Below are 25185 nucleotides of genomic sequence, written 5' to 3'. Positions count from 1 at the left end.
ATGACGTCCTTGTTTTAGCACTATTCACTGAGTCTTGAAGATGAAATTGGGATCATGTATACTGTGCTAATGAACACACAACAAAAAAGAGTAATAGAGAGCAATAACCCTAACCCAATGTACAATATGGTGAATTTATCAAAATGAGGAATTTGTGTTAAGTGCATGGGGATCCCATCTTTATGCACCTCCGCTATTAAAAATTGACTTTAAAAGCCACATTGTCTACAACCAATGATAGGATTGAATCCTGGCCTGAGGAATGTATAATGATTGAATCCCGGCCTGTGTAATATGTCATGTGATATCCTTGGGGCCTGTACACCACATTTCCTGTAAGTCAAATTATGTGTCTAGCAGCTATGTTGCTGTGCTGTGATTTGACAAACTGTTGCTGTGCTGTGTTTGGCCAAGTTGTGATTTTGTTGTTGGTCCAGCTCGACCTTTGACCCAGATGAGTTTGTCAACACCCACACTGGTAGCTCGGTCATCCAATCTGAAGACGCCGGTCGCCACCTGCCTCTCGGCCAATGGGAAGCCTCCAGGAACCATCAGGTGGGAAGCCACTGTGTGTGTTTGTTTGTGTGTAAACAGCTCTCACAGAGTAACATTTCAAATAGATGGAAAAATCTGTGGAATAGGTAAGGATTGGTTAGGGTTAGCGATTGAATGACTCTACCAAGGTAGTGTCGCTAGGTGTACTCCTTTCACCGATACCCAGTACCCAGAGGTACTCCGATGTTATGATTGTAAAACCGTGTAGTGTTCAGGAGGCCTAAGACAGGAGATGTGATTTTTTAAAATGTATTTCTTATTTCACCTTTATTTAACCAGGTAGGAAAGTTGAGAACAAGTTCTCATTTACAATTGCGACCTGGCCAAGATAAAGCAAAGCAGTTCGACAACATACAACAACACAGAGTTACACATGGAGTAAAACAAACAGAGTCAATAATACAGTAGAAAAATAAGTCTATATTCAATGTGAGCAAATGAGGTGAGATAAGGGAGGTAAAGGCAAAAAAGGCCACGGTGGCAAAGTAAATACAATATAGCAAGTAAAACACTGGAATGGTAGATTTGTAGTAGAAGAAAGTGCAAAGTAGAAATAATGGTGTGCAAAGGAGCAAAATAAATAAATAAATACAGTAGGGGAAGAGATAGTTGTATGGGCTAAATTATAGATGGGCTATGTACAGGTGCAGTGATCTGTGAGCTGCTCTGACAGCTGGTGTTTAAAGCTAGTGAGGGAGACAAGTGTTTCCAGTTTCAGAGATTTTTGTAGTTCGTTCCAGTCATTGGCAGCAGAGAACTGGAAGAAGAGACGGCCAAAGGAGGAATTGGCTTTGGGGGTGACCAGAGAGATATACCTGCTGGAGCGCGTGCTACAGGTGGGTGCTGCAATGGTGACCAGTGAGCAGAGATAAGGGGGGACTTTACCTAGCAGGGTCTTGTAGATGACCTGGAGCCAGTGGGTTTGGCGACGATTATGAAGCAAGGGCCAGCCAACGAGAGCGTACAGGTCGCAGTGGTGGGTAGTATATGGGGCTTTGGTGACAAAACGGATGGCACTGTGATAGACTGCATCTAGTTTATTGAGTAGGGTATTGGAGGCTATTTTGTAAATGACATCGCCAAAGTCGAGGATTGGTAGGACGGTCAGTTTTACGAGGGTATGTTTGGCAGCATGAGTGAAGGATGCTTTGTTGCGGAATAGGAAGCCAATTCTAGATTTAACTTTGGATTGGAGATGTTTGATGTGAGTCTGGAAGGAGAGTTTACAGTCTAACCAGACACTTAGGTATTTGTAGTTGTCCACATATTCTAAGTCAGAGCCGTCCAGAGTAGTGATGCTAGTCAGGCGGGCAGGTGCAGGCAGCGATCGGTTGAAGAGCATGCATTTAGTTTTACTTGTATTTGGAGGCCACGGAAGGAGAGTTGTATGGCACTGAAGCTTGTCTGGAGGGTTGTTAACACAGTGTCCAAAGAAGGGCCAGAAGTATACAGAATTGTGTCGTCTGCGTAGAGGTGGATCAGAGACTCACCAGCAGAAAGAGTGACATTATTGATGTATACAGAGAAAAGAGTTGGCCCAAGAATTGAACCCTGTGGCACCCCCATAGAGACTACCAGAGGCCTGGACTACAGGCCCTCCGATTTGACACACTGAACTCTATCAGAGAAGTAGTTGGTGAACCAGGCGAGGCAATCATTTGAGAAACCAAGGCTATTGAGTCTGCCGTTGAGGATGTGGTGATTGACAGAGTCGAAAGCTTTGGCCAGGTCAATGAATACGGCAGCACAGTATTGTTTCTTATCGATGGCGGTTACGATATCGTTTAGGACCTTGAGCGTGGCTGAGGTGCACCCATGACCAGCTCTGAAACCAGATTGCATAGCGGAGAAGGTGCGGTGGGATTCGAAATGGTCGGTAATCTGTTTGTTGACTTGGCTTTCGAAGACCTTAGAAAGGCAGGGTAGGATAGATATAGGTCTGTAGCAGTTTGGGTCAAGAGTGTCCCCTCCTTGAAGAGGGGGATGACAGCAGCTGCTTTCCAATCTTTGGGAATCTCAGACGACACGAAAGAGATGTTGAACAGGCTAGTAATAGGGGTTGCAACAATTTCGGCAGATAATTTTAGAAAGGGTCCAGATTGTCTAGCCCGGCTGATTTGTAGGGGTCCAGATTTTGCAGCTCTTTCAGAACATCAGCTGAATGGATTGGGAGAAGGAGAAATGGGGAAGGCTTGGGCGAGTAGTTGTGGGGAGTGCAGTGCTGTTGACTGCGGTAGGGGTAGCCAGGTGGAAAGCATGGTCAGCCGTAGAAAAATACTTATTGAAATTCTCAATTATTATTAATTATAATAAATTTATTAATTATAGTGGGTTTATCGGTGGTGATAGAGTTTCCTATCCTCAGTGCAGTGGGCAGCTGGGAGGAGGTGTTCTTATTCTCTATGGACTTTACAGTGTCCCAGAACTTTTTTGAGTTTGTGTTGCAGGAAGAAAATTTCTGCTTGAAAAACCTAGCCTTGGCTTTTCTAACTGCCTGTGTATATTGGTTTCCAACTTCCCTGCAAAGTTGCATATCACGGGGGCTGTTCGATGCTAATGCAGAACGCCACAGGATGTTTTTGTGTTGGTTAAGGGCAGTCAGGTCTGGAGAGAACCAAGGGCTATATCTGTTCCTGGTTCTAAATTTCTTGAATGGGGCATGTTTATTTAAGATGGAGAGGAAGGCATTTAAAAAAATAACCAGGCATCCTCTACTGACGGGATGAGGTCAATATCCTTCCAGGATTCCCGGGCCAGGTCGATTAGAAAGGCTTGCTCGCTGAAATGTTTCAGGGAGCGTTTGACAGTGATGAGTGGAGGTCGTTTGCCTGCTGACCCATTACGGATGCAGGCAATGAGTCAGTGATTGCTGAGATCTTGATTGGAAACAGCAGAGGTGTATTTAGAGGGCGAGTTGGTTAGGATGATATCTATGAGGGTGCCCGTCTTTACGGCTTTGGGGTGGGACCTGGTGGGTTCATTAATCATTTGTGTGAGATTGAGGGCATCAAGCTTGGATTGTAGGATGGCTGGGGTGTTAAGCATGTCCCAGTTTAGGTTACCTAGCAGCACGAGCTCTGAAGATAGATGGGGGGCAATCAGTTCACATATGGTGTCCAGAGCACAACTGGGGGCCGAGGGTGGTCTATAGCAGGCGGCAACGGTGAGAGACTTGTTTTTAGAGAGATGGATTTTTAAAAGTAGAAGTTCAAATTGTTTGGGTACAGACCTGGATAGTAAGACAGAACTCTGCAGGCTATCTCTGCAGTTGATTGCAACACCGCCCCCTTTGTCCGTTCTGTCTTGTCTGAAAATGTTGTAGTTAGGATGAAGATTTCAGAGTTTTTGGTGGAATTCCTAAGCCAGGATTCAGACATGGCTAGGACATCTCGGTTGGCAGAGTGTGCTAAAGCAGTGAATAAAACAAACTTAGGGAGGAGGCTTCTAACGTTAACCTGTTTGGGATAGGGGGCAGTATTTTCACGGCCGGATAGAAAACGTACCCGATTTAATCTGGTTACTACTCCTGCCCAGAAACTAGAATATGCATATAATTAGTAGATTTGGATAGAAAACACTCTAAAGTTTCTAAAACTGTTTGAATGGTGTCTGTGAGTATAACAGAACTCATATGTAAATTAAATACAGAAATATATAATTGACATAAGTATTTACACCCCTGATGCAATACTTTGTATATGCACATTTGGCAGTGATTACAGCTGTGAGTCTGTCTGGGTAATTCTCTAAGAACTTTCCATACCTGGATTGTGCAACATTTACCCTTTATTATTTTCAAAACTGGTTGTGATCATTGCTAGACAACAATTTTCAGATGTTGCCATAGATTTTCAAGTAGATTTAATTTTCAAGTAGCCACTTAGGAACGTTCACTGTCTTCTTGGTAAGCAGCTCCAGTGTAGATTTGGCCTTGTGTTTTAGGTTATTGTCCTACTGAAAGGTGAAATCATCTCCCAGTGTCTGGTGGAAAGCAAACTGAACCAGGTTTCCCTCTAGGATGTTGCCTGTTCTTAGCACCATTCGTTTTATTTTTTTTATCCTGAAAAACTCCCCAGTCATTAACAATTACAATCATACCCATAACATGATCCAGCCACCACTATGCTTGAAAATATGAAGAGTGGTACTCAGGGATGTGTTGTGTTGCATTTGCCAGAAACATCAAATCAAACCAAATTTTATTTGTCACATGCACCGAATACAACAGCTGTAGACATAACCATGAAATGCTTACAAGCCCTTAACCAACAATCCAGTTCAATAAATAGAGTTAAGAAAATAAACTAAAGGCCATTTTTTTAAATTAGATTTTTTTATTTTTAAGTAACACAAGAAAATGACATAACAATAACGAGGCTATATATAGGGGGTACTGGTACATTTGTCAATGTACCTTTGGCCTCCTGAGTGGCGCAGCAGTCTAAGGCACTGAATCTCAGTGTTAGAGGCATCATTACAGACCCTGGTTCGGTTCTGGGCTGTATCACAACCTGTCATTATTGGGAGTCCCATAAGGTGCTGCACAATCGGCCCAGTGTTGTCTGGGTTAGGGTTTGGCTGTCGTAGGCCGTCATTGTAAATAAGAATTTATTCTTAACTGACTTGCCTAGTTAAATAAAATGTGTGGGGGTAAAGGTTAGGTGAGGTAATTTGTAAAGTGACTATGCATAGATAATAAACAGTGTAAAAACAAAGGGGGGGAGGTCAATGTAAATAGTCTGCGTGACCATTTGACTAATTGTTCAGCAGTCTTATGGCTTAGGGGTAGAAGCTGTTAAGGAGACCTTTTGGTCTTAGACTTGACCGCTTGGTACTGGGGTGACTGGAGTCTGACATTTTTTTCCTCTGATACCGCTTAGTACCGCCTTCCTCTGACACCGCCTAGTATATACAGTTGGAGTCTACATACACCTTAGACAAATAGTTTACATATACCTCAGACAAATACATTTCAAATCAGTTTTTCACAATTCCTGACATTTAATCCTAGTAAAAATTCCCTGTCTTATGTCAGTTAGGATCACCACTTTATTTTAAGAATGTGAAATGTCAGAATAATAGTAGAGAGAATGATTTATTTCAGCTTTTATTTCTTTCATCACATTCCCAGTGGGTCAGAAGTTTACATACACTCAATTAGTATTTGGTACCATTGCCTTTAAATTGCTTAACTTGAGTCAAACATTTTGGGAAGCCTTCCACAAGCTTCCCACAATAAGTTGGGTGAATTTTGGCCCATTCCTCCTGACAGAGCTGGTGTAACTGAATCAGGTTTGTAGGCCTCCTTGCTCACATGCGCTTTTTCAGTTCTGCCCACAAATTTTTTATAGGATTGAGGCTTTGTGATGGCCACTCCAATACCTTGACTTTGTTGTCCTTAGGCCATTTTGCCACAACTTTGGAAGTATGCTTGGGGTCAATGTCCATTTGGAAGACCCATTTGCGACAAAGCTTTAACTTCCTGACTTATGTCTTGAGATGTTGCTTCAATATACCCACATAATTTTCCTCCCTCATGATGCCATCTACTTTGTGAAGTGCACCAGTCCCTCCTGCAGCAAAGCACCCCCACAACATGATGCTGCCACCCCCGTGCTTCACGGTTGGGATGGTGTTCTTCAGCTTGCAAGCCTCCCTGTCACGTCCTGACCATAGTGAGTGTTATTTTCTATGGTAGATTAGGTCAGGGCGTGACAGGGGGTGTTTGTATGGTTTTTGTATGTCTATGTTTTGGTTCTAGGTTTGTATTTCTATGTTGGTGTTATTTGGCATGACCTCCAATTAGAGGCAGCAGGTTGTCGTTGTCTCTAATTGGAGGTCCTATTTAAGTTTAGGTTTGTCCCACAGGTGTTTGTGGGTGATTGTTCTTCTTGAAGTTTATGTTCCTACAGCGTCACGGTTTGTTGTTTTGTATTTACTTAAAGTGTTAATTGTTGCATTCGGTTTCACTGATTTAAATAAAACATGTGGAACTACGAAAACGCTGCATCTTGGTCCGGTCTTTCAAAAAGCCGTGACACTCCCCCTTTTTCCTACAAACATATTGATGGTCATTATGGCCAAACAGTTCTATTTTTGTTTCATCAGACCAGAGGACATTTCTCCAAAAAGTACGATCTTTGTCCCCATGTGCAGTTGAAAACCGTAGTCTGGCTTTTTTTATGGCAGTTTTGGAGCAGTGGCTTCTTCCTTGCTGAGCGGCCTTTCAGGTTATGTCGATTTAGGACTCGTTTTACTGTGGATATAGATTATTTTGTACCTGTTTCCTCCAGCATCTTCACAAGGTCCTTTGCTGTTGTTCTGGGTTTGATTCGCACTTTTCACACCAAAGTACGTTCATCTTTAGGAGACAGAATGCGTCTCCTTCCTGAGCGGTATGACGGCTGCGTGGTCCCATGTTGTTTCTACTTGCGTACTATTGTTTGTACAGATGAACGTGGTACCTTCAGGCATTTGGAAATTGCTCCCAAGGATGAACCAGACTTGTGGAGGTCCATCATAATTTTTCTGAGGTCTTGGCTGATTTCTTTTGATTTTCCCATGATGTCAAGCAAAGAGGCACTGAGTTTGAAGGTAGGCCTTGAAATACATCCACAGGTACACCTCCAATTGACTCAAATTATGTCAATTAGCCAATCAGAAGCTTCCAAAGCCATGACATAATTTTTTTGAATTTTCCAAGCTGTTTAAAGGCACAGTCAACTTAGTGTATGTAAACTTCTGACCCACTGGAATTGTGATACAGTGAATTATAAGTGAAATAATCTGAATGTAAACAATTGTTTGAGAAATTACTTGTGTCATGCACAAAGTAGATTTCCTAACCGACTTGGCAAATCTATAGTTTGATAACAAGAAATTTGTGGAGTGGTTGAAAAATGAGTTTTAGTGACTCCAACCTTAGTATATGTAAACTTGGATACAACATCCGGATGCCAGGAAGCTTGGCCCCCGTGATGTACTGGGCCCTACGAACTACCCTCTTTAGCACCTTACGGTCAGATGCCGAGCAGTTGCCATATCAGGCGTTGAAGTAACCGGTCAGGATGCTTTCGATGGTGCAGCTGTAGAACTTTTTACGATCTGGGGACCCATGCCAAATCTTTTCAGTCTCCTGAGGGAGAAGTGGTGTTGCCGTGCCCTCTTCACGACTGTCTTGGTTTGTTTGGACCATGTAGTTCATTGATGATGTGGACACTGAGGAACTTGAAACTCTTCACCCGCTCCACTTCAGCCCCATTGATGTTAATGGGGGCCTTTTCGGCCCTCCTTTTCCTGTAGTCCATGATCAGCTCCTTTGTATTGCTCACATTGAGGGAGAGGTTGTTGTCCTGGCACCACGCTGCCAGGTCTCTGGCCTCCTCCCTTTAACCTCTCTAGGGTAGGTGGCACCAAATCGTCCCACCTACGTAACAGCCAGTGGAATCCTGTGGCGCGATTTTCAAATAACTTAGAAATGCTATTACTTAAATTTCTCAACATATGACTATTTTACAGCATTTTAAAGACAAGACTCTCGTTAATCTAACCACACTGTCCGATTTCAAAAAGGCTTTACAACGAAAGCAAAACATTAGATTATGTCAGCAGAGTACCCAGCCAGAAATAATCAGACACCCATTTTTCAAGCTAGCATATAATGTCACAAAAACCCAGAAGACAGCTAAATGCAGCACTAACCTTTGATGATCTGCATCAGATGACACACCTAGGACATTATGTTATACAATACATGCATGTTTTGTTCAATCAAGTTCATATTTATATCAAAAACCAGCTTTTTACATTAGCATGTGACGTTCAGAACTAGCATACCCCCCGCAAACTTCCGGCGAATTTACTAACAATTTACTAAATTACTCACGATAAACGTTCACAAAAAGCATAACAATTTTTTTAAGAATTATAGATACAGAACTCCTCTATGCACTCGATATGTCCGATTTTAAAATAGCTTTTTTGGTGAAAGCACATTTTGCAATATTCTAAGTAGATAGCCCGGCATCGCAGGGCTAGCTATTTAGACACCCAGCATGTTTAGCCTTCACCAAACTCCGATTTACTATTAGAAAAGTTTGATTACCTTTGGTGTTCTTCGTCAGAATGCACTCCCAGGACTTCTACTTCAATAACAAATGTTGGTTTGGTCCCAAATAATCCATAGTTATGTTCCAACAGCGGCGTTTTGTTCGTGCGTTCAAGACACTATCCGAATGGTAAATAAGGGTCACGCGCATGGCACATTTCGTGACAAAAGATTTCTAAATATTTCATTACCGTACTTCAAAGCATGTCAACCGCTGTTTAAAATCAATTTTTATGCCATTTTTCTCGTAAAAAAACGATAATATTCCGACCGGGAATCTGCAATTAGGTAAACAGATGAAAGAAAATAAATCATGGGGTCGACTCGGGCACTCGCCTAAGCCCTTTGTCCTCTGATCGGCCACTTTTCAAAGGCGATAATGTGTTTCAGCCAGAGGCTGCCTCGATATCGTTCAGCTTTTTCCCGGGCTCTGAGAGCCTATGGGAGCCGTAGGAAGTGTCACGTTACAGCTAAGATCCTCAGTCTTCAATAAACAGAGGCAAGAACAACAACACCTTGTCAGACAGGCCACTTCCTGCATGAAATCTTCTCAGGTTTTTGCCTGCCATATGAGTTCTGTTATACTCACAGACACCATTCAAACAGTTTTAGAAACTTTAGGGTGTTTTCTTTCCAAAGCCAATAATTATATGCATATTCTAGTTACTGGGCAGGAGTAGTAACCAGATTAAATCGGGTACGTTTTTTATCCGGCCGTGTAAATACTGCCCCCTAGCCCTAACAGGTTAAGCTGTCTCATTGTTGTCATTGATCAGCCCTAACACTGTTGTGTTATCAGCAAACTTATTGATGGTGTTGAAGTCGTGCTTGGCCACGCAGTCGTGGATGAACAGGGAGTGTAGGAAGGGACTAAGCACGCACCCCTGAGGTGCCCCTGTGTTGAAGATCAGCGGGGCAGATGTGTTGTTACCTACTCTTACCACCTGGGGGTGGCCCATCAGGAAGTCCTGATCCCAGTTGCAGAGGGAGGTGTTTAGTCCCAGGGTCCTTAGCTTAGTGATGAGCTTTGAGGGCACTATGGTGTTGGACGCTGAGCTGTAGTCAATGAATAGCATTCTCACTTAGGTGTTCCTTTTGTCCATGTGGGAAAGGGCAGTGTGGAGTGCAATAGAGATTGCATCATCTGTGGATCTGTTGGGGCGGTATGCAAATTGGAGTGGGTCTAGTGTTTCTGGGATAATGGTTTTGATGTGAGCCATGACCAGCCTTTCAAAGCACTTCAAGCACTTCACAGACTTGAGTGCTACCAGTCAGTAGTCATTTAGGCATGTTACCTTGGTGTTCTTGGGCACAGGGACTATGATGGTCTGCTTGAAACATGTTGGTATTACAGACTCGGTCAGGGACAGATTGAAAATGACAGTGAAGTCACTTGTCAGTTGGTCAGCTTATGCTCGGAGTACACGTCCTGGTAATTCGTCTGGCCATGCTGCCTTGTAAATGGTGACATGTTTAAAAGTCTTACATCAGCTATGGAGAGTGTGATCACACAGTCATCCACAACAGCTGCTGTTCTCATGCATTTTTCAGTGTTGCTTGCCTCGAACCGAGCATGGAAGTTATTTAGCTCGTCTGGTAGGCTTGTGTCACTGGACAGCTCGTGGCTGTGCTTCCCTTTGTAGTCTGTAATAGTTTCCAAGCCCTGCCACATCCGACGAGGGTCGGAGCCAGTGTAGTATGATTCAATTTTAGTCCTTTATTGGTGCTTTGCCTGTTTGATGGTTCGTCGGAGGGCATAGTGGGATTTCTTATAAGGGTCCGGGTTAGAGTACTGCTCCTTGAAAGCGGTAGCTCTACCCTTTAGTTTATTGCGGATGTTGCCTGTAATCCATGGCTTCTGTTTGGGGTATGTACGTACAGTCACTGTGGGGATGACGTCATCGATGCACTTATTGATGAAGCCATTGACTGATGTGGTGTACTCCTCAATGCCATCAGAAGAATCCCTGAACATATTCCAGTCTGTGCACCAAAACAGCCCTGTAGTTTAGCATCTGCGTCACCTGACCACTTCCTTATTGAGCAAGTCAATGGTACTTCCTGCTTTAGTTTTTGCTTATAAGCAGGAATCAGGAGGATAGAATTATGGTCAGATTTGCCAAATGGAGGGTGAGGGAGAGCTCTGTACGCATCTCTGTGTGTGGAGTAAAGGTTGTCTAGAGTTTTTTTCCCTCTGGTTGCACATTCAGCACGCTGGTATATATTAGGTCAAACGGATTTAAGATTCCCTGGATTAATTCCCTGGCCACTAGGAGCGCCGCCTCTGGATGAGCATTTGCCTACATAGAGGGTTTTTAAACACATCTAAAATAATGTATTAGACTACATAGAAGGTTTTTTAACACATCTAAAATAATGTATTAGACTACATAGAAGGTTTTTAAACACATCTAAAATAATGTATTAGACTACATAGAGGGTTTTTAAACACATCTAAAATAATGTATTAGACTACATAGAGGGTTTTTAAACACATCTAAAATAATGTATTAGACTACATAGAGGGTTTTTACACACATCTAAAATAATGTATTAGACTACATAGAGGGTTGTGTAATAATGTATTAGACTACATAGAGGGTTAAACACATCTAATAGCCCAAACTGTGCATACTGAAACTGATACTTTGGCACATGTTTTTAAGGACACCTCAGATATGGTACCCCTCCCACCTCAGATATTGTACCTCTCCCACCTCAGCGGCAGATAAGACAGGTAAGACAGGTAAGACAGGTAAGACAGATAAGACAGATAAAACAGATAAGACAGATAAGACAGGTAAAACAGATAAGACAGATAAGGGTTTGGAAATATAAGAGACCCGGTTTTGACAATGCCTTTTGCTCTGGCATAAGGCCAGCCAAAAATGGAGCTCTAAAGCTCTATGAAACAGTTTGACACTCTAAAGCTCTGTGAAACAGTTTGACACTCTAAAGCTCTATGAAACAGTTTGACACTCTAAAGCTCTATGAAACAGTTTGACACTAAAGCTCTATAAAACAGTTTGACACTCTAAAACTCTATGAAACAGTTTGACACTCTAAAGCTCTATAAAACAGTTTGACACTCTAAAGCTCTATGAAACAGTTTGACACTCTAAAGCTCTATAAAACAGTTTGACACTCTAAAGCTCTATGAAACAGTTTGACACTCTAAAGCTCTATAAAACAGTTTGACACTCTAAAGCTCTATGAAACAGTTTGACACTCTAAAGCTCTATAAAACAGTTTGACACTCTAAAGCTCTATAAAACAGTTTGACACTCTAAAGCTCTATGAAACAGTTTGACACTCTAAAGCTCTATGAAACAGTTTGACACTCTAAAGCTCTATGAAACAGTTTGTAACTACAAAGCTCTATGAAACAGTTTAACACTCTAAAGCTTTATGCAACATAATCTCTCCAAAGTAAGAATTCAGACAATAATGATTAAAAGTTTTCTCGAAGGTTTGATCCCAAACAGTGAACGTATCAGTAACTGTTGCTAGCTTTAAATGTTATATGGAAGTTTATTTCCTGACTGCTTTGTGTGTGTGTTTTTCTCTGTGTGTCTGTGTGTGTTTCTCTCTGTGTGTCTGTGTGTGTTTCTCTCTGTGTGAGCAGGTGGGACACGCGTGTGCGTGGTGAAGCGACCACCCAGGAGATCCGTAACTCTGATGGGACGATCACGGTGCGAAGCGACTTCATCCTGGTACCCAGCAGGAACACACACCTGGAGACACTCACCTGTATCACCTCCTATAACCAGGAGACATACACCGACTCTGTCACGCTGGACATACAGTGTAGGACACACACACACACACACACACACACACACACACACACACACACACACACACACACACACACACACACACACACACACACACACACACACAGCAGGGTTGGGGTCAATTCCAATTGAATTTGAAATTCTAATTAAATTCTTGAATTCACTCATGAAGTGGAGAATATATGTTGAATTCAATTCGAATTCCAACAATAATTAAGTAAGTTATGAATTTCATTTGAATTGGAAAACATGTAATCTTTGGAAAATAATTGAATTGGAATTCAGTATTTTTACATTTCCCATTTTATGGGGTTAATGCACATAGTATCAAACATTGACTGCAGGATTTGATTTAAATCATTTAAACTTAATTTCAACTGTTTCAATATGTTTAGTATAGCTAGGCTTTCTGGACAGTGACATGATCGGCCTGAAAGGTTTGTGTACTTTTTAACATTTCCTATTAGATGACAAGATAAAAATGAGGTTAAGGGTCGTTCTTCATTTATATGATTTGAATCTGAACTCAAACACGTAAACGGTTTTGTTTTTCCTTTTTATTGTCTAAAGGAAATATTAAATAATGAAAAACGGAACAATGATTTAATTATTCAAATGTTGTGTTTTTAATGATCGGTTCTGGTTCGACCTGTGCACCGTACGTTTTGGCCAATTAATAGGCGTGGCTTCTTGACAACACAGAAATGATAAATGGGTCATTCTTCATGTTTTTGATCTGATAAAGGTATTTATTTAAAAAATGTTTCTCATTCCAATGATTTGATGATTGACAGTCACTGCAGTTGGTCATGTGACCAAATTGATCTAGGTCAGTGAGACAGTCACTTCCACAACATTTACAACCTTAACGCCTAACCTGTAGCCTACATAATTGTTGATAGGCTCTATAATATGCCACCAATCTCCACAAGCTTCAGTGCCAACAAGCTTAGACAACATGACAACATGGGCGAACAGTAACGGTCTGGTGAAATACACACATCATGACCTTCCCTGTTGCTCAGTTGGTAGAGCACGGTGTTTGCAACACATGGTGTTTGCAATGCCAGGGTTGTGGGTTCGATTCCCATGGGGGGCCAGTGTGAAAAACATTTTTTTAATGAAATGTATGCATTCACTACTGTAAGTCGCTCTGGATAAGAGTGTCTGCTAAATGACTAAAATGTAAAAATGCAATGATCTATACAGTGGTTATGAACCTTGGAGAACCGGCCTTCCCTGTGGCTCAGTTGGTAGAGCATGGTGTTTGCAATGCCAGGGTTGTGGGTTTGATTCCCACAGGGGGCCAGCATGAAAAAAAAATTATAATAAAAAAAATCTAAATCATCTATGAAATGTGTGCTTTCACTACTGTAAGTCACTCTGGATAAGAGTGTCTGCTAAATGATTGAAATGTAAAATGTAATTTTGCCTATGTCAGGATCTGGCCATTTGTGAAGAGCCTACAAGCTACATCAATAATAAGGTGTGATAGAATTCCTCTGTCCACGGACCTATAGCATATGACCTGCCCTTTAAAACTCTGATGCACAACCGTGCGTAAAAGGGTCCTGGAGGGCAGGTCATTTGCCCTAGGTGATGTGTTAGGCAGACTGCACCACTCTCTGGAGAAACCTACGGTTGTGGGCGGTGCAGTTACTGTACCAGGCAGTGATACAGCCCGACAGAATGCTCTCAATTGTGCATCTGTAAATGTTTGTGAGGGTTTTAGGTGGCAAGCCAAATTTCTTCAGCCTCCTGAGGTTAAAGAGGCACTGTTGTGCCTTCTTCACCACATTGTCTTTTTGGGTGGACCATTTCAGTTTGTCAGTGATGTATACGCCGAGGAACCTGAAGCTTTCCACCTTCTCCTCTGCGGTCCCGTTGATGTGGATAGGGGGGGTGCTCCCTCTGCTGTTTCCTGAAGTCCACGACCATCTCCTTTGTTTTGTTGATGTTGAGTGAGAAGTTATTTTCCTGACACCACACTCCAAGAGCCCTTACCTCCTCCCTGTAGGCCGTCTCGTCGTTGTTGGTAATCAAGCCTACCACTGTAGTGTCGTCTGCAAACTTGATAATTGAGTTGGAGGCGTGCATGGACATGCAGTCATGGGTGAACAGGAAGTGCAGGAAGGGGCTGAGCAAGCACCCTTGTGGGGCCCCAGTGTTGAGCATCAGCAAAGCGGAGGTGTTGTTTCCTACCTTCACCACCTGGGGGTGGCCCGTCAGTAAGTCCATGACCCAGTTACACAGGGCGGGGTTCAGACCCAGGGCCTTGAGCTTAATGATGAGCTTGGAGGGTACTATGGTGTTGAATGCTGAGCTATAGTCAATGAACAGAATTCTTACATTGGTCCACAACTGGTTCCATGACCATCCCAAGTTTACTATTTTCTATCTCCCACCATATTCCCTATTTTCTATCTCCCACCATATTCCCAATTTTTCAACCCCATTGAGGAATTTTAGCATGGTGGTGGAAGATGTATGATCCCAAACCCCATGTGGTGTGGCCCTTCTCCAGGCAATGGAGGAGGCATGTGGTGACGTTCCAGCAGAGTCCTGTCAGGGGTGGATGCATCATGCCAAGGAGAATATCGCCTGTGATGTTTATGAAAATCTGTGGACCAGAACAGCAGACATGACTGATTTTGTTTTCACAATGCAGTATTTGTTTCTGATTTGATTGTTTTTTCACAGTTTCTTTATATATTTGATGCAATTGATCTAACATACAGTACAGTAGTACAAATAGGCCTATATGTCTTCCTTTCCATATGCAAAATATATTTACTTTATGTTTGCATTTTTACTGTATGTGTGCTTACAGTATACTGTTTGACATGTATTGAGTCATGTTGAAATATAAAACTTACATTTTTGCATTTGTGTTCCTTTCTTGTTTGAGTGAACACAAACAATATACAGTATAATAACAAAATCTTAGTCGTTACACTGAAATAGGTTCTGATAGTAGTGTTTTGAATTAGGTCACATTAGTGTGATCTCGGTTGTCACTAAGTTAGATTAATTTGATGTGTGTGTCATTTGTATACAGTTTCATTTTGAGCAGAGAGTACAGGATTTGGATTGCTGTGTTCCATTTTGAGCAGAGAGTACAGGATTTGTATTGCTGTGTTTCATTTTGAGTACAGGATTTGGATTGCTGTGTTTCGTTTTGAGTACAGGATTTGGATTGCTGTGTTTCATTTTGAGTACAGGATTTGGATTGCTGTGTTTCGTTTTGAGTACAGGATTTGGATTGCTGTGTTTCGTTTTGAGTACAGGATTTGGATTGCTGTGTTTCGTTTTGAGCAGAGAGTACAGGATTTGGATTGCTGTGTTTCATTTTGCAAGATGTCTGTGGGGTTTGGGGAAATTGGTTAACTGTTTTGTCTTTAGAGGTTTGAGTATCTGAGATTTCGTTTCAACAAAGGTGTGCTAACAATTGGGGAAAACTGTAAGAAGTCATTGAAAATAAATGCCCTTTTTCAATGATTGAATTGTAATTGTAGTTTACTTCCTTCAATTAGAATTGGGCCGCACCCTGATACACACATTCACACACGCGCCAGTGCACATGCACACACACTTTCACCGTCCCACTGACTTACTCACTTGTACAAATTATTGTAAGTGTCTCTGGATAAAAGTGTCTGCTAAATGGCATATATGAAAGTATTCTATATTATTATTTTACATCAGATGAACCAGAGGTGTCAGTGGAGGGGTTCGATGGGAACTGGTACCTGGACCGTCAGAACGTTGAGCTCACATGTCTGACCGATGCCAACCCACCTGTCTCTCTGTTCCAGTGGAGAATGTGAGTATACCTACCATTACATGTAATATACCTGTCTCTCTGTTCCAGTGGAGAATGTGAGTACACCTACCATTACATGTAATATACCTGTCTCTCTGTTCCAGTGGAGAATGTGAGTACACCTACCATTACATGTAATATACCTGTCTCTCTGTTCCAGTGGAGAATGTGAGTACACCTACCATTACATGTAATATACCTGTCTCTCTGTTCCAGTGGAGAATGTGAGTACACCTACCATTACATGTAATATACCTGTCTCTCTGTTCCAGTGGAGAATGTGAGTACACCTACCATTACATGTAATATACCTGTCTCTCTGTTCCAGTGGAGAATGTGAGTACACCTACCATTACATGTAATATACCTGTCTCTCTGTTCCAGTGGAGAATGCAAGTACACCTACTATTACATTTAATATACCCGTCTCTTTGTTCCATTGCAGAATGTGAGTAACCCCTGACCTCTAACCCCTAACCTCTAACCCTAAGCGTAATTGTGAGTATACCAGTGTCATAGAGATATAAAGAGGGCGCTAGATGGATGTAGCTTGTTTTAGCATGGACAGCACCATTGAGGAATTTTTTTAGAGTCAAAAGATGGGGCTTCCTATAGGTTAAGGAAGGATCACTAAATTCCATCCAGGTCATCAGGAGGGATCAGCCAATGAATTTAACTGCTGAGAAAACATTCCATAGCTGCAGGTGGCAGTAAATCACCAACCTTGGCTTTATACCTGTTCAGACATCACCCTCCAGGGGGCAGTAAATCACCAACCTTGTCTTTATACCTGTTCAGACAACACCCTCCAGGGGGCAGTAAATCACCAACCTTGTCTTTATACCTGTTCAGACAACACCCTCCAGGGGGCAGTAAATCACCAACCTTGTCTTTATACCTGTTCAGACAACACCCTCCAGGGGGCAGTAAATCACCAACCTTGTCTTTATACCTGTTCAGACATCACCCTCCAGGGGGCAGTAAATCACCAACCTTGTCTTTATACCTGTTCAGACAACACCCTCCAGGGGGCAGTAAATCACCAACCTTGGCTTATACCTGTTCAGACGTCACCCTACAGGTGGCAGTAAATCACCAACCTTGTCTTTATACCTGTTCACACAACACCCTCCAGGGGGCAGGCCATTTTATTTATTTAACCTTTATTTCACAAGGCAAGTCAGTTAAGAACAAATGATTATGTACAATGACGGCCTAGAAACAGTGGGTTAACTGCCTTGTTCATGGGCAGAACGACAGATTTTTACCTTGTCAGCTCGGAGATTTGATCTAGCAACCTTTTGGTTACTGGCCCAAATCACCAACCTTGGCTTATAGCTGTTCAGACAACACCCTCCAGGGGGCAGTAAATCACCAACCTTGTCTTTAAACCTGTTCAGACAACACCCTCCAGGGGGCAGTAAATCACCAACCTTGTCTTTATACCTGTTCAGACATCACCCTCCAGGGGGCAGTAAATCACCAACCTTGTCTTTATACCTGTTCAGACAACACCCTCCAGGGGGCAGTAAATCACCAACCTTGGCTTATACCTGTTCAGACGTCACCCTACAGGTGGCAGTAAATCACCAACCTTGTCTTTATACCTGTTCACACAACACCCTCCAGGGGGCAGTCCATTTTATTTATTTAACCTTTATTTCACAAGGCAAGTCAGTTAAGAACAAATGATTATGTACAATGACGGCCTAGAAACAGTGGGTTAACTGCCTTGTTCATGGGCAGAACGACAGATTTTTACCTTGTCAGCTCGGAGATTTGATCTAGCAACCTTTTGGTTACTGGCCCAAATCACCAACCTTGGCTTATAGCTGTTCAGACAACACCCTCCAGGGGGCAGTAAATCACCAACCTTGTCTTTAAACCTGTTCAGACAACACCCTCCAGGGGGCAGTAAATCACCAACCTTGTCTTTATACCTGTTCAGACAACACCCTCCACGGGGCAGTAAATCACCAACCTTGGCTTTATACCTGTTCAGGCATCACCCTCCAGGGGGCTGTAAATCACCAACCTTGGCTTTATACCTGTTCAGACAACACCCTCCAGATGACAATATGCACCTTTTCAGTTTGTTTACTACTTTAAAATGGAGAACGCCCTCAATGATGTCACAGAAGCCGTTATGTGATTAAATAAAAAGATGAGTCCTCTTTATAATTCTATGGTCTGTTTGATGTTTATGAAGCTATGTATGTTATGTCATACTTGGAATAATGGCATTCGTGTGTTTGTGTGTGTGTATCGGTGTGTGTGTGTGTGTGTACCTGCAGGTTGAATGGTTCCATACCGAACAGCGTAGAGATCCGTGACAACGTCCTGTCATTTAAAGGACCAATCAGATACGAGGTAGGAGGGACTTATGTCTGCGACGCAACCAATAGCATCGGGACAAGCTCCGCCTTCATGGAGGTCAGCATCACAGGTAAGGTCATGTGGTTACAATGGTTACCTGGAGTGTGTGTGTGTGTGTGTGTGTGTGTGTGTGTGTGTGTGTGCGTGCGTGCGTGTGTGTGTGTGTAACAGTGTTTTTTTCTCTCTGTGTAGAGGAGCCACTGCCCCAGGTGGGAACGGGTGATGTCATCAGTGTTCTGGGCATGCTATTGGCTGTGGGGCTGATTCTGGGCGTGGCGATCACTGTGCTGCTTCTTAATAACAGAAGAAAACAGAGGGGAGAGATGGATGCTGACTCGTATGTATATTATTAGTTATCAAACCTATTGTTATTTTCTGAATTCTTCTTCTTTGTCTTTACATGGTCAGATAACTCAAGCTGAGATTGGTCACTTTTTTTTCTAATTTGGCACTCAGAAACTAGAAGTAATGAGTAATTTAGTCAAAAATAATGGCACCGATTGACCTATAGGTGGTACTGTTATAAGCAGTCTCACATAGACCGTCATATCCGCCACCCAGTTTGACCTAGAGACTTGAAACTTTGTATGTCGGTGTCTTTCCTCATGCTGAACAAATTTGCTTCACTCACTATTAAGGTCCATTGAGATCGATTTTCCTCCATCTTGGAGATTTTGGAGAACATTTAAAAAAACTTCTTATGAACCATTGGTCAAAATTTGGCTGAGTTATTGAAACATCTCAGGGCTTCCCGAGTGGTGCAGTGGTCAAAGGCACTGCATCACAGTTGCTAGCTGTGCCACTAGAGATCCTGTTTTGAGTCCAGGCTCTATCGCAGCTGGCTACGACCGGGAGACCCACACTTGGCCCAGCGTCGTCCGGGTTAGGGGAGGGTTTGGCCCGGCAGGGAAGTCCTTGTCCCATCGCTGTCTAATGACTCTTGCGGCGGGCCGGGTGCATGCATGCTGACACAGTCACCAGGTGTATGATGTTTCCTCCAACACATTGGTGCGGCTGGCTTCTGGGTTAAGCGGGCATTGTGTCAAGAAGCAGTGTGGCTTGGTTGGGTTGTGTTTCGGAGGACACATGGCTCTCGACCTTTGCCTCTCCTGAGTCCATACGGGAGTTGCAGCAATGAGACAAGACTATAACTACCAATTGGATACCATGAAAAAGTTTTTAAAAAAAAGTTAAGTGAAAAAAAAATACATGTCCATTTAAACCACTGTATTTGTATTTATTAATTGCCAAGGAACCAGCTACTCTTCTTGGAGTCCAGCAAAAATAAGACAGCTATACAATGTTTTTTAGACATTACAACACATTCACAACAGATTTCACAATAAATTAAGTGCGTGCCCTCAGGCCCCTTCTCTACCACCACATATCTACAACACAAAATCCATGTGTACATGTGTTTATAGTCCAAGTCTCTTGGGGTATGTCTCTATAAGCTTGGCACATCTAGCCACTGGGATTTTTGCCCATTCTTCAAGGCAAAACTGCTCCAGCCATTTCAAGTAGGATGGGTTCTGCTGGTATACAGCAATCTTTAAGTCATACCACAGATTCTCAATTGGATTGAGGTCTGGGCTTTGACTAGGCCATTCCAAGACATTTAAATGTTTCCCCACTCGAGTGTTACTTTAGCAGTACGCTTAGGGTCATTGTCCTGCCGGAAGGTGAACCTCCGTCCCAGTCTCAAATCTCTGGAAGACTGAAACAGGTTTCCCTCAAGAAGTTCCCTGTATTTAGCACCATGCATCATCCTTCAATTCTGACCAGTTTCCCAGTCCCTGCCAATGAAAACATCCCCACAACATCCCCATTCTTCCATATGTTTGGGGAGTCTCCCAGATGCCTTTTGGCAAACACCAAACATGTTTGCTTATTTTTTTCTTTAAGCAATGGCTTTTTTTCTGGCCACTCTTCCGTAAAGCCCAGCTCTGTGGAGTGTACGGCTTAAAGTGGTCCTATGGACAGATACTCCTATCTCCGTTGTGGAGGTTTGCATTTCCTTCAGGGTTATCTTTGGTCTCTTTGTTGCCTCTCTGATTAATGCCCTCCTTGCCTGGTCTGTGAATTTTGGTGGGTGGCCCTCTCTTGGCAGATTTTTTTGTGGTGCATTTTCTTTCCATTTTTTGTAATGGATTTAATGGTGCTCCGTGGGATGTTCAAAGTTTCAGATATTTTTTTTATAACCCAACCCCGATCTGTACTTCTCCACAACTTTGTCCCTGACTATAAGGTATTTTGAATCTGTTTTTTAAATCTGATTGTACTGCTTGATGTGGAGTCGAGTTCCATGTAGTCATGGCTCTATGCAGTACTGTGCACAGTATGTTCTGGACTTGGGGACTGTGAAGAGACCTCTGGTGGTATGTATTGTGGGGTATGCATGGGTGTTCGAGCTGTGTGCCAGTAGTTCAAACAGACATCTCGGTGCATTCAACATGTCAATACCTCTCACAAATACAAGTAGGGATGAAGTCAATCTCTCCTCCACTTTGAGCAAGGAGAGATGTTAGCTCTCTGTGTACTTCCAAGGGCCATCTGTGCTGCCCTGTTCTGAGGCAATTGCAATTATCTTTGTAGCACCTGACCACATGACTGAACATTAGCCCAAGTGTGACAAAACTAGAGCCTGTAGGACCTGCCTTGTTGATAGTGTCGTTAAGAAGGCAGAGCACCGCTTTATTATGGACAGACTTCTCCCCATCTTAGCTACTGTTGTATAAATATGTTTTGACCATGACAGTTTACAATCCAGGGTTACTCCAAGTAGTTTAGCCACCTCAACTTGCTCAATTTGCACATTATTTATTACAACATTTAGTTGAGGTTTAGGGTTTAGTGAATGATTTGTCCCAGGACTAACTTATTCCTTGCCACCCATTCTGAAACTAACTGCAGCTCTTTGTTAGATGTTGCAGTCATTTCAGTCACTGTAGCAGCTGACATGTATAGTGTTGAGTCATCCGCATACATAGACAGACTAGCTTTTCTCAAAGCCAGTGGAATGTCATTAGTAAAGATTGAAAAAAGTAAAGGGCTTCCCTGGGGAATTATGCTCTGTTAGACAGTTAACTCTTTATCCACAATCTAGCAGGGTGTGTAAATCCACTCCGCAAAGGACTACCAACTTGAAACTCGTAATCGCTATCATGGACATCCATAAGATGAACCACACTGAATTTGCAGTTGTACCTAATTATCTAAGTATACCCTGAACAAAAATATACATACAACATGAAACAATTTCAAAGATTTGACTGAGTTACAGTTCATATAAGGAAATCAGTCTATTGTTATAAATTCATTAGGCCCTCATCTATTTCACATGATTGGGAATACAGATATGCATCTGTTGGTCACAGATACCTTAAATAAAAAAGAGGCATGGATTAGAAAACCAGTCAGTATCTGGTGTTCCCACCATTTGTCCTTCGCATAGAGTTGATCAGGCTGTTGATTGTTGTTGGATATTGGTGGGAATTGGAACACGCTGTCGTACACGTTGATCCAGAGCATCCCAAACATGCTCAATGGGTAACGTCTGGTGATTATGCAGGCCATGGAAGAACTGGGATATTTTCAGCTTTCTGGAATTGTTTACAGATTCTTGTGACATGGGGCTGTGCATTATCATGCTGAAACATGATGTGATGGCGGTGGATGAATGGCACAACAATGGGCCTCAGGATCTCATCATCGTATCCCTGTGCATTCAAATTATCAGTGATAAAATGCAAATGTGTTTGTTGTCAGTAGCTTATGCCTAGCCATATCATAACCACACCTCCTCCATGGGGCACTCTGTTCCCAACATTGACATCTTCAAACAGCTCGCCCACATGACGCATATTGTCTGCCATCTGTCCAGTACAGTTGAAACTGGGATTCATCCGGTTTCAAATCAGACCACACTTCTCCAGCATGCCAGTGGCCATTGAAGGTGAGCATTTTCCCACTGAAGTCGGTTACGACGCTGAACTGCAGTCAGGTCAAGACCCTGATGAGGAAGACTAGCACGCATATGAGCTTCCTTGAAAATCATGTAGTAACCAAGAAAGTGTTAAACAAATCAAAATATATTTTATATTTGAGATTCTTCAAAGTACCCTTTGCCTTGATGACAGATTTGCATGCTCTTGGCATTCCCTCAACCAGCTTCATGAGGTAGTCACCTTGAATGTGCCTGTTAAAAGTTAATTTGTGGAATTTCTGTCATTAATGCGTTTGAGCCAATCAGTTGTGTTGTGACAAGGTAGGGGTGGTATACAGAAGATAGCCATACTTAGTAAAATACCAAGTTCATATTATTGCAAGAACTGCTCAAATAAGCAAAAAGAAACGACAGTCCATCATTCATTTAAGACATGAAGGTCAGTCAATGCTGAAAATTTCACAAACTTTGAAAGTTTCTTCATGTGCAGTCGCAAAAATCATCAAGCGCTATGATGAAACTGGCTCTCATTAGGACCACCACAGGAAGGAAGACCCAGAGTTACCTCTGCTGCAGAGGATAAGTTCATTGGAGTTACCAGCCTCAGTAATCGGCAATTAACTGCACCTCAGATTGCAGCCCAAATAACAGACACATCTCAACATCAACTGTTCAGATGAGACTGTGTGAACCAGGCCGTCATGGTCGAATTACTGCAAAGAAACCACTACTAAAGGACACCAATACGAAGAAGAGACTTGCTTGAGTCGAGAAACACGAGCAATGGACATTAGACCGGTGGAAATCTGTCTTTTGGTCTGATGAGTACAAATTTGAGATTTTTGGTCCCAACCTCCATTTCTTTGTGAGACGCAGAGTAGGTGAATGGATGATCACTGCATGTTTGGTTTCCACCTTGAAGCATGGAGGAGGAGGTGTGATGGTGTAGGGGTGCTTTGCTGGTGATACCCTCTGTGATTTATTTAGAATTCAAGGCACACTTAACCAGTATGGCTACCACAGCATTCTGTGGCGGCAGGTAGCCTAGTGGTTAGAGTGTTGGGCCAGTAACCGAAAGGTTTCTGGGTTGAGTCCCCCAGCTGACAAGGTAAAAATCTGTTCTTCTGAGCAAGGCAGTTAACCCACTGTTCCCCAGTAGGCTGTCATAGTAAATTAGAATTTGTTCTTAACTGCCTTGCATAGTTAAAAATAATAATAATTCTGCAGCGATATCCCATCTGGTTTGGACTTAGTGGGACTATCATTTGTTTTTCAACAGGACAATCACCCAACACACCTCCAGGCTGTGTAAAGGCTATTTGACCAATAAGGAGAGTGATGGAGTGCTGCATCAGATGACCAGGCCTCCACAATCACCTGACCTCAACCCAATTGAGATGGTTTGGGTGAGATGAGTTGGACTGCGGAGTGAAGGAAAAGCAGCCAACAAGTGCTCAGCATATGTGGGAACTCCTTCAAGGTTGTTGGAAAAGCATTCCAGGTGACTACCTCATGAAGCTGGTTGAGAGAATGCCAAGAGTGTGCTAAGCTCTCATCAAGGCAAAGGGTGGCTACTTTGAAGAATCTAAAATATAACATATATTTGGATTTGTTTAACACTTTTTTGGTTACTACATGATTCCATTTGTGTTATTCCATAGTTTTGATGTCTTCACTATTATTCTACATAGTAGAAAATAGTAAAAATAAAGAAAAATGTGTCCAAACTTTTGACTGGTACTGTATGAACAGAAGTATGTGGACAGCCATTAAAATTAGTGGTTTCGGCTATTTCAGCCACACCCTTTGTTGACAGGTGTACAAAATGTAACACACAGCCATGCATTCTTCATAGACAAACATTCGCAGTAGAATGGCCTCACTGAAGAGCTCAGTGACTTTCAATGTGGCACCGTCATAGGATGCCACCTTTCCAACAGGTCACTTCGTCAAATTTCTGCCCTGCTAGAGCTGCACCAATCGACTGTAAGTGCTGTTATTGTGAAGTGGAAACATCTAGATGCAACAACGTCTCAGCCACAAAGTGATAGGCCATACAAGCTCACAAAACGGGACCGGCGAGTGCTGAAGTGTGTAGCGTGTAAAAATCGTCTGTCCTCGGTTGCAACACTCACTACCGAGTTTCAAACTGCCTCTGGAAGCATCAGCATAAAAACTGTTCATCGGGAGCTTCATGAAATTAGTTTCCACGGCCGAGCAGCCGCACACAAGCCTAAGATCACCATGTGCAATGCCAGGCTTCGGCAGGAGTGGTGTAAAGCTCGCCGCCATTGGACTCTGGAGCAGTGGAAACGCGTTCTCTGGAGTGATGAATCAGGCTTCACTATCTGGCAGTCTTACGGACAAATCTGGGTTTGGCGGATGCCAGGAGAATGCTACCTACCCGCAGCAAAGGGGGGGACCAACTCGATTTTAATGCCCATGATTTTTAAATGTTAAATGAAAAAAAAAATATGAAATTAGATGTTTGACGAGCAGGTGTGCACATACTTTTGGTCATATAGTGTATATATATCGAAGAACAAGGAAACTATAAACAACTCATTCTTTGTAACTCTAA

At 42.6% G+C, this 25185-nt stretch overlaps 1 protein-coding gene across 2 annotated transcripts in view; it reads left to right on the top strand.

Annotated features, from left to right (window-relative positions):
* The window catches only part of LOC115153786 (nectin-1), a 32790-nt gene that overhangs the window by 3413 nt on the left and 4192 nt on the right, over window positions 1-25185 (top strand). For both annotated transcript variants that reach the window (XM_029699361.1, XM_029699362.1), the window contains exons 5-9: window positions 438-555; window positions 12288-12469; window positions 16165-16282; window positions 18577-18728; window positions 18851-18995. In XM_029699361.1, coding sequence (XP_029555221.1) covers window positions 438-555; window positions 12288-12469; window positions 16165-16282; window positions 18577-18728; window positions 18851-18995 — 715 coding nt within the window. The remainder of the gene's footprint in view (window positions 1-437; window positions 556-12287; window positions 12470-16164; window positions 16283-18576; window positions 18729-18850; window positions 18996-25185) is intronic.

This window comes from Salmo trutta, chromosome 19, assembly GCF_901001165.1.
Source record: "Salmo trutta chromosome 19, fSalTru1.1, whole genome shotgun sequence".
In the NCBI taxonomy this organism is placed as follows: domain Eukaryota; kingdom Metazoa; phylum Chordata; class Actinopteri; order Salmoniformes; family Salmonidae; genus Salmo; species Salmo trutta.
This window is presented reverse-complemented; position numbering and strand designations above follow the sequence as displayed.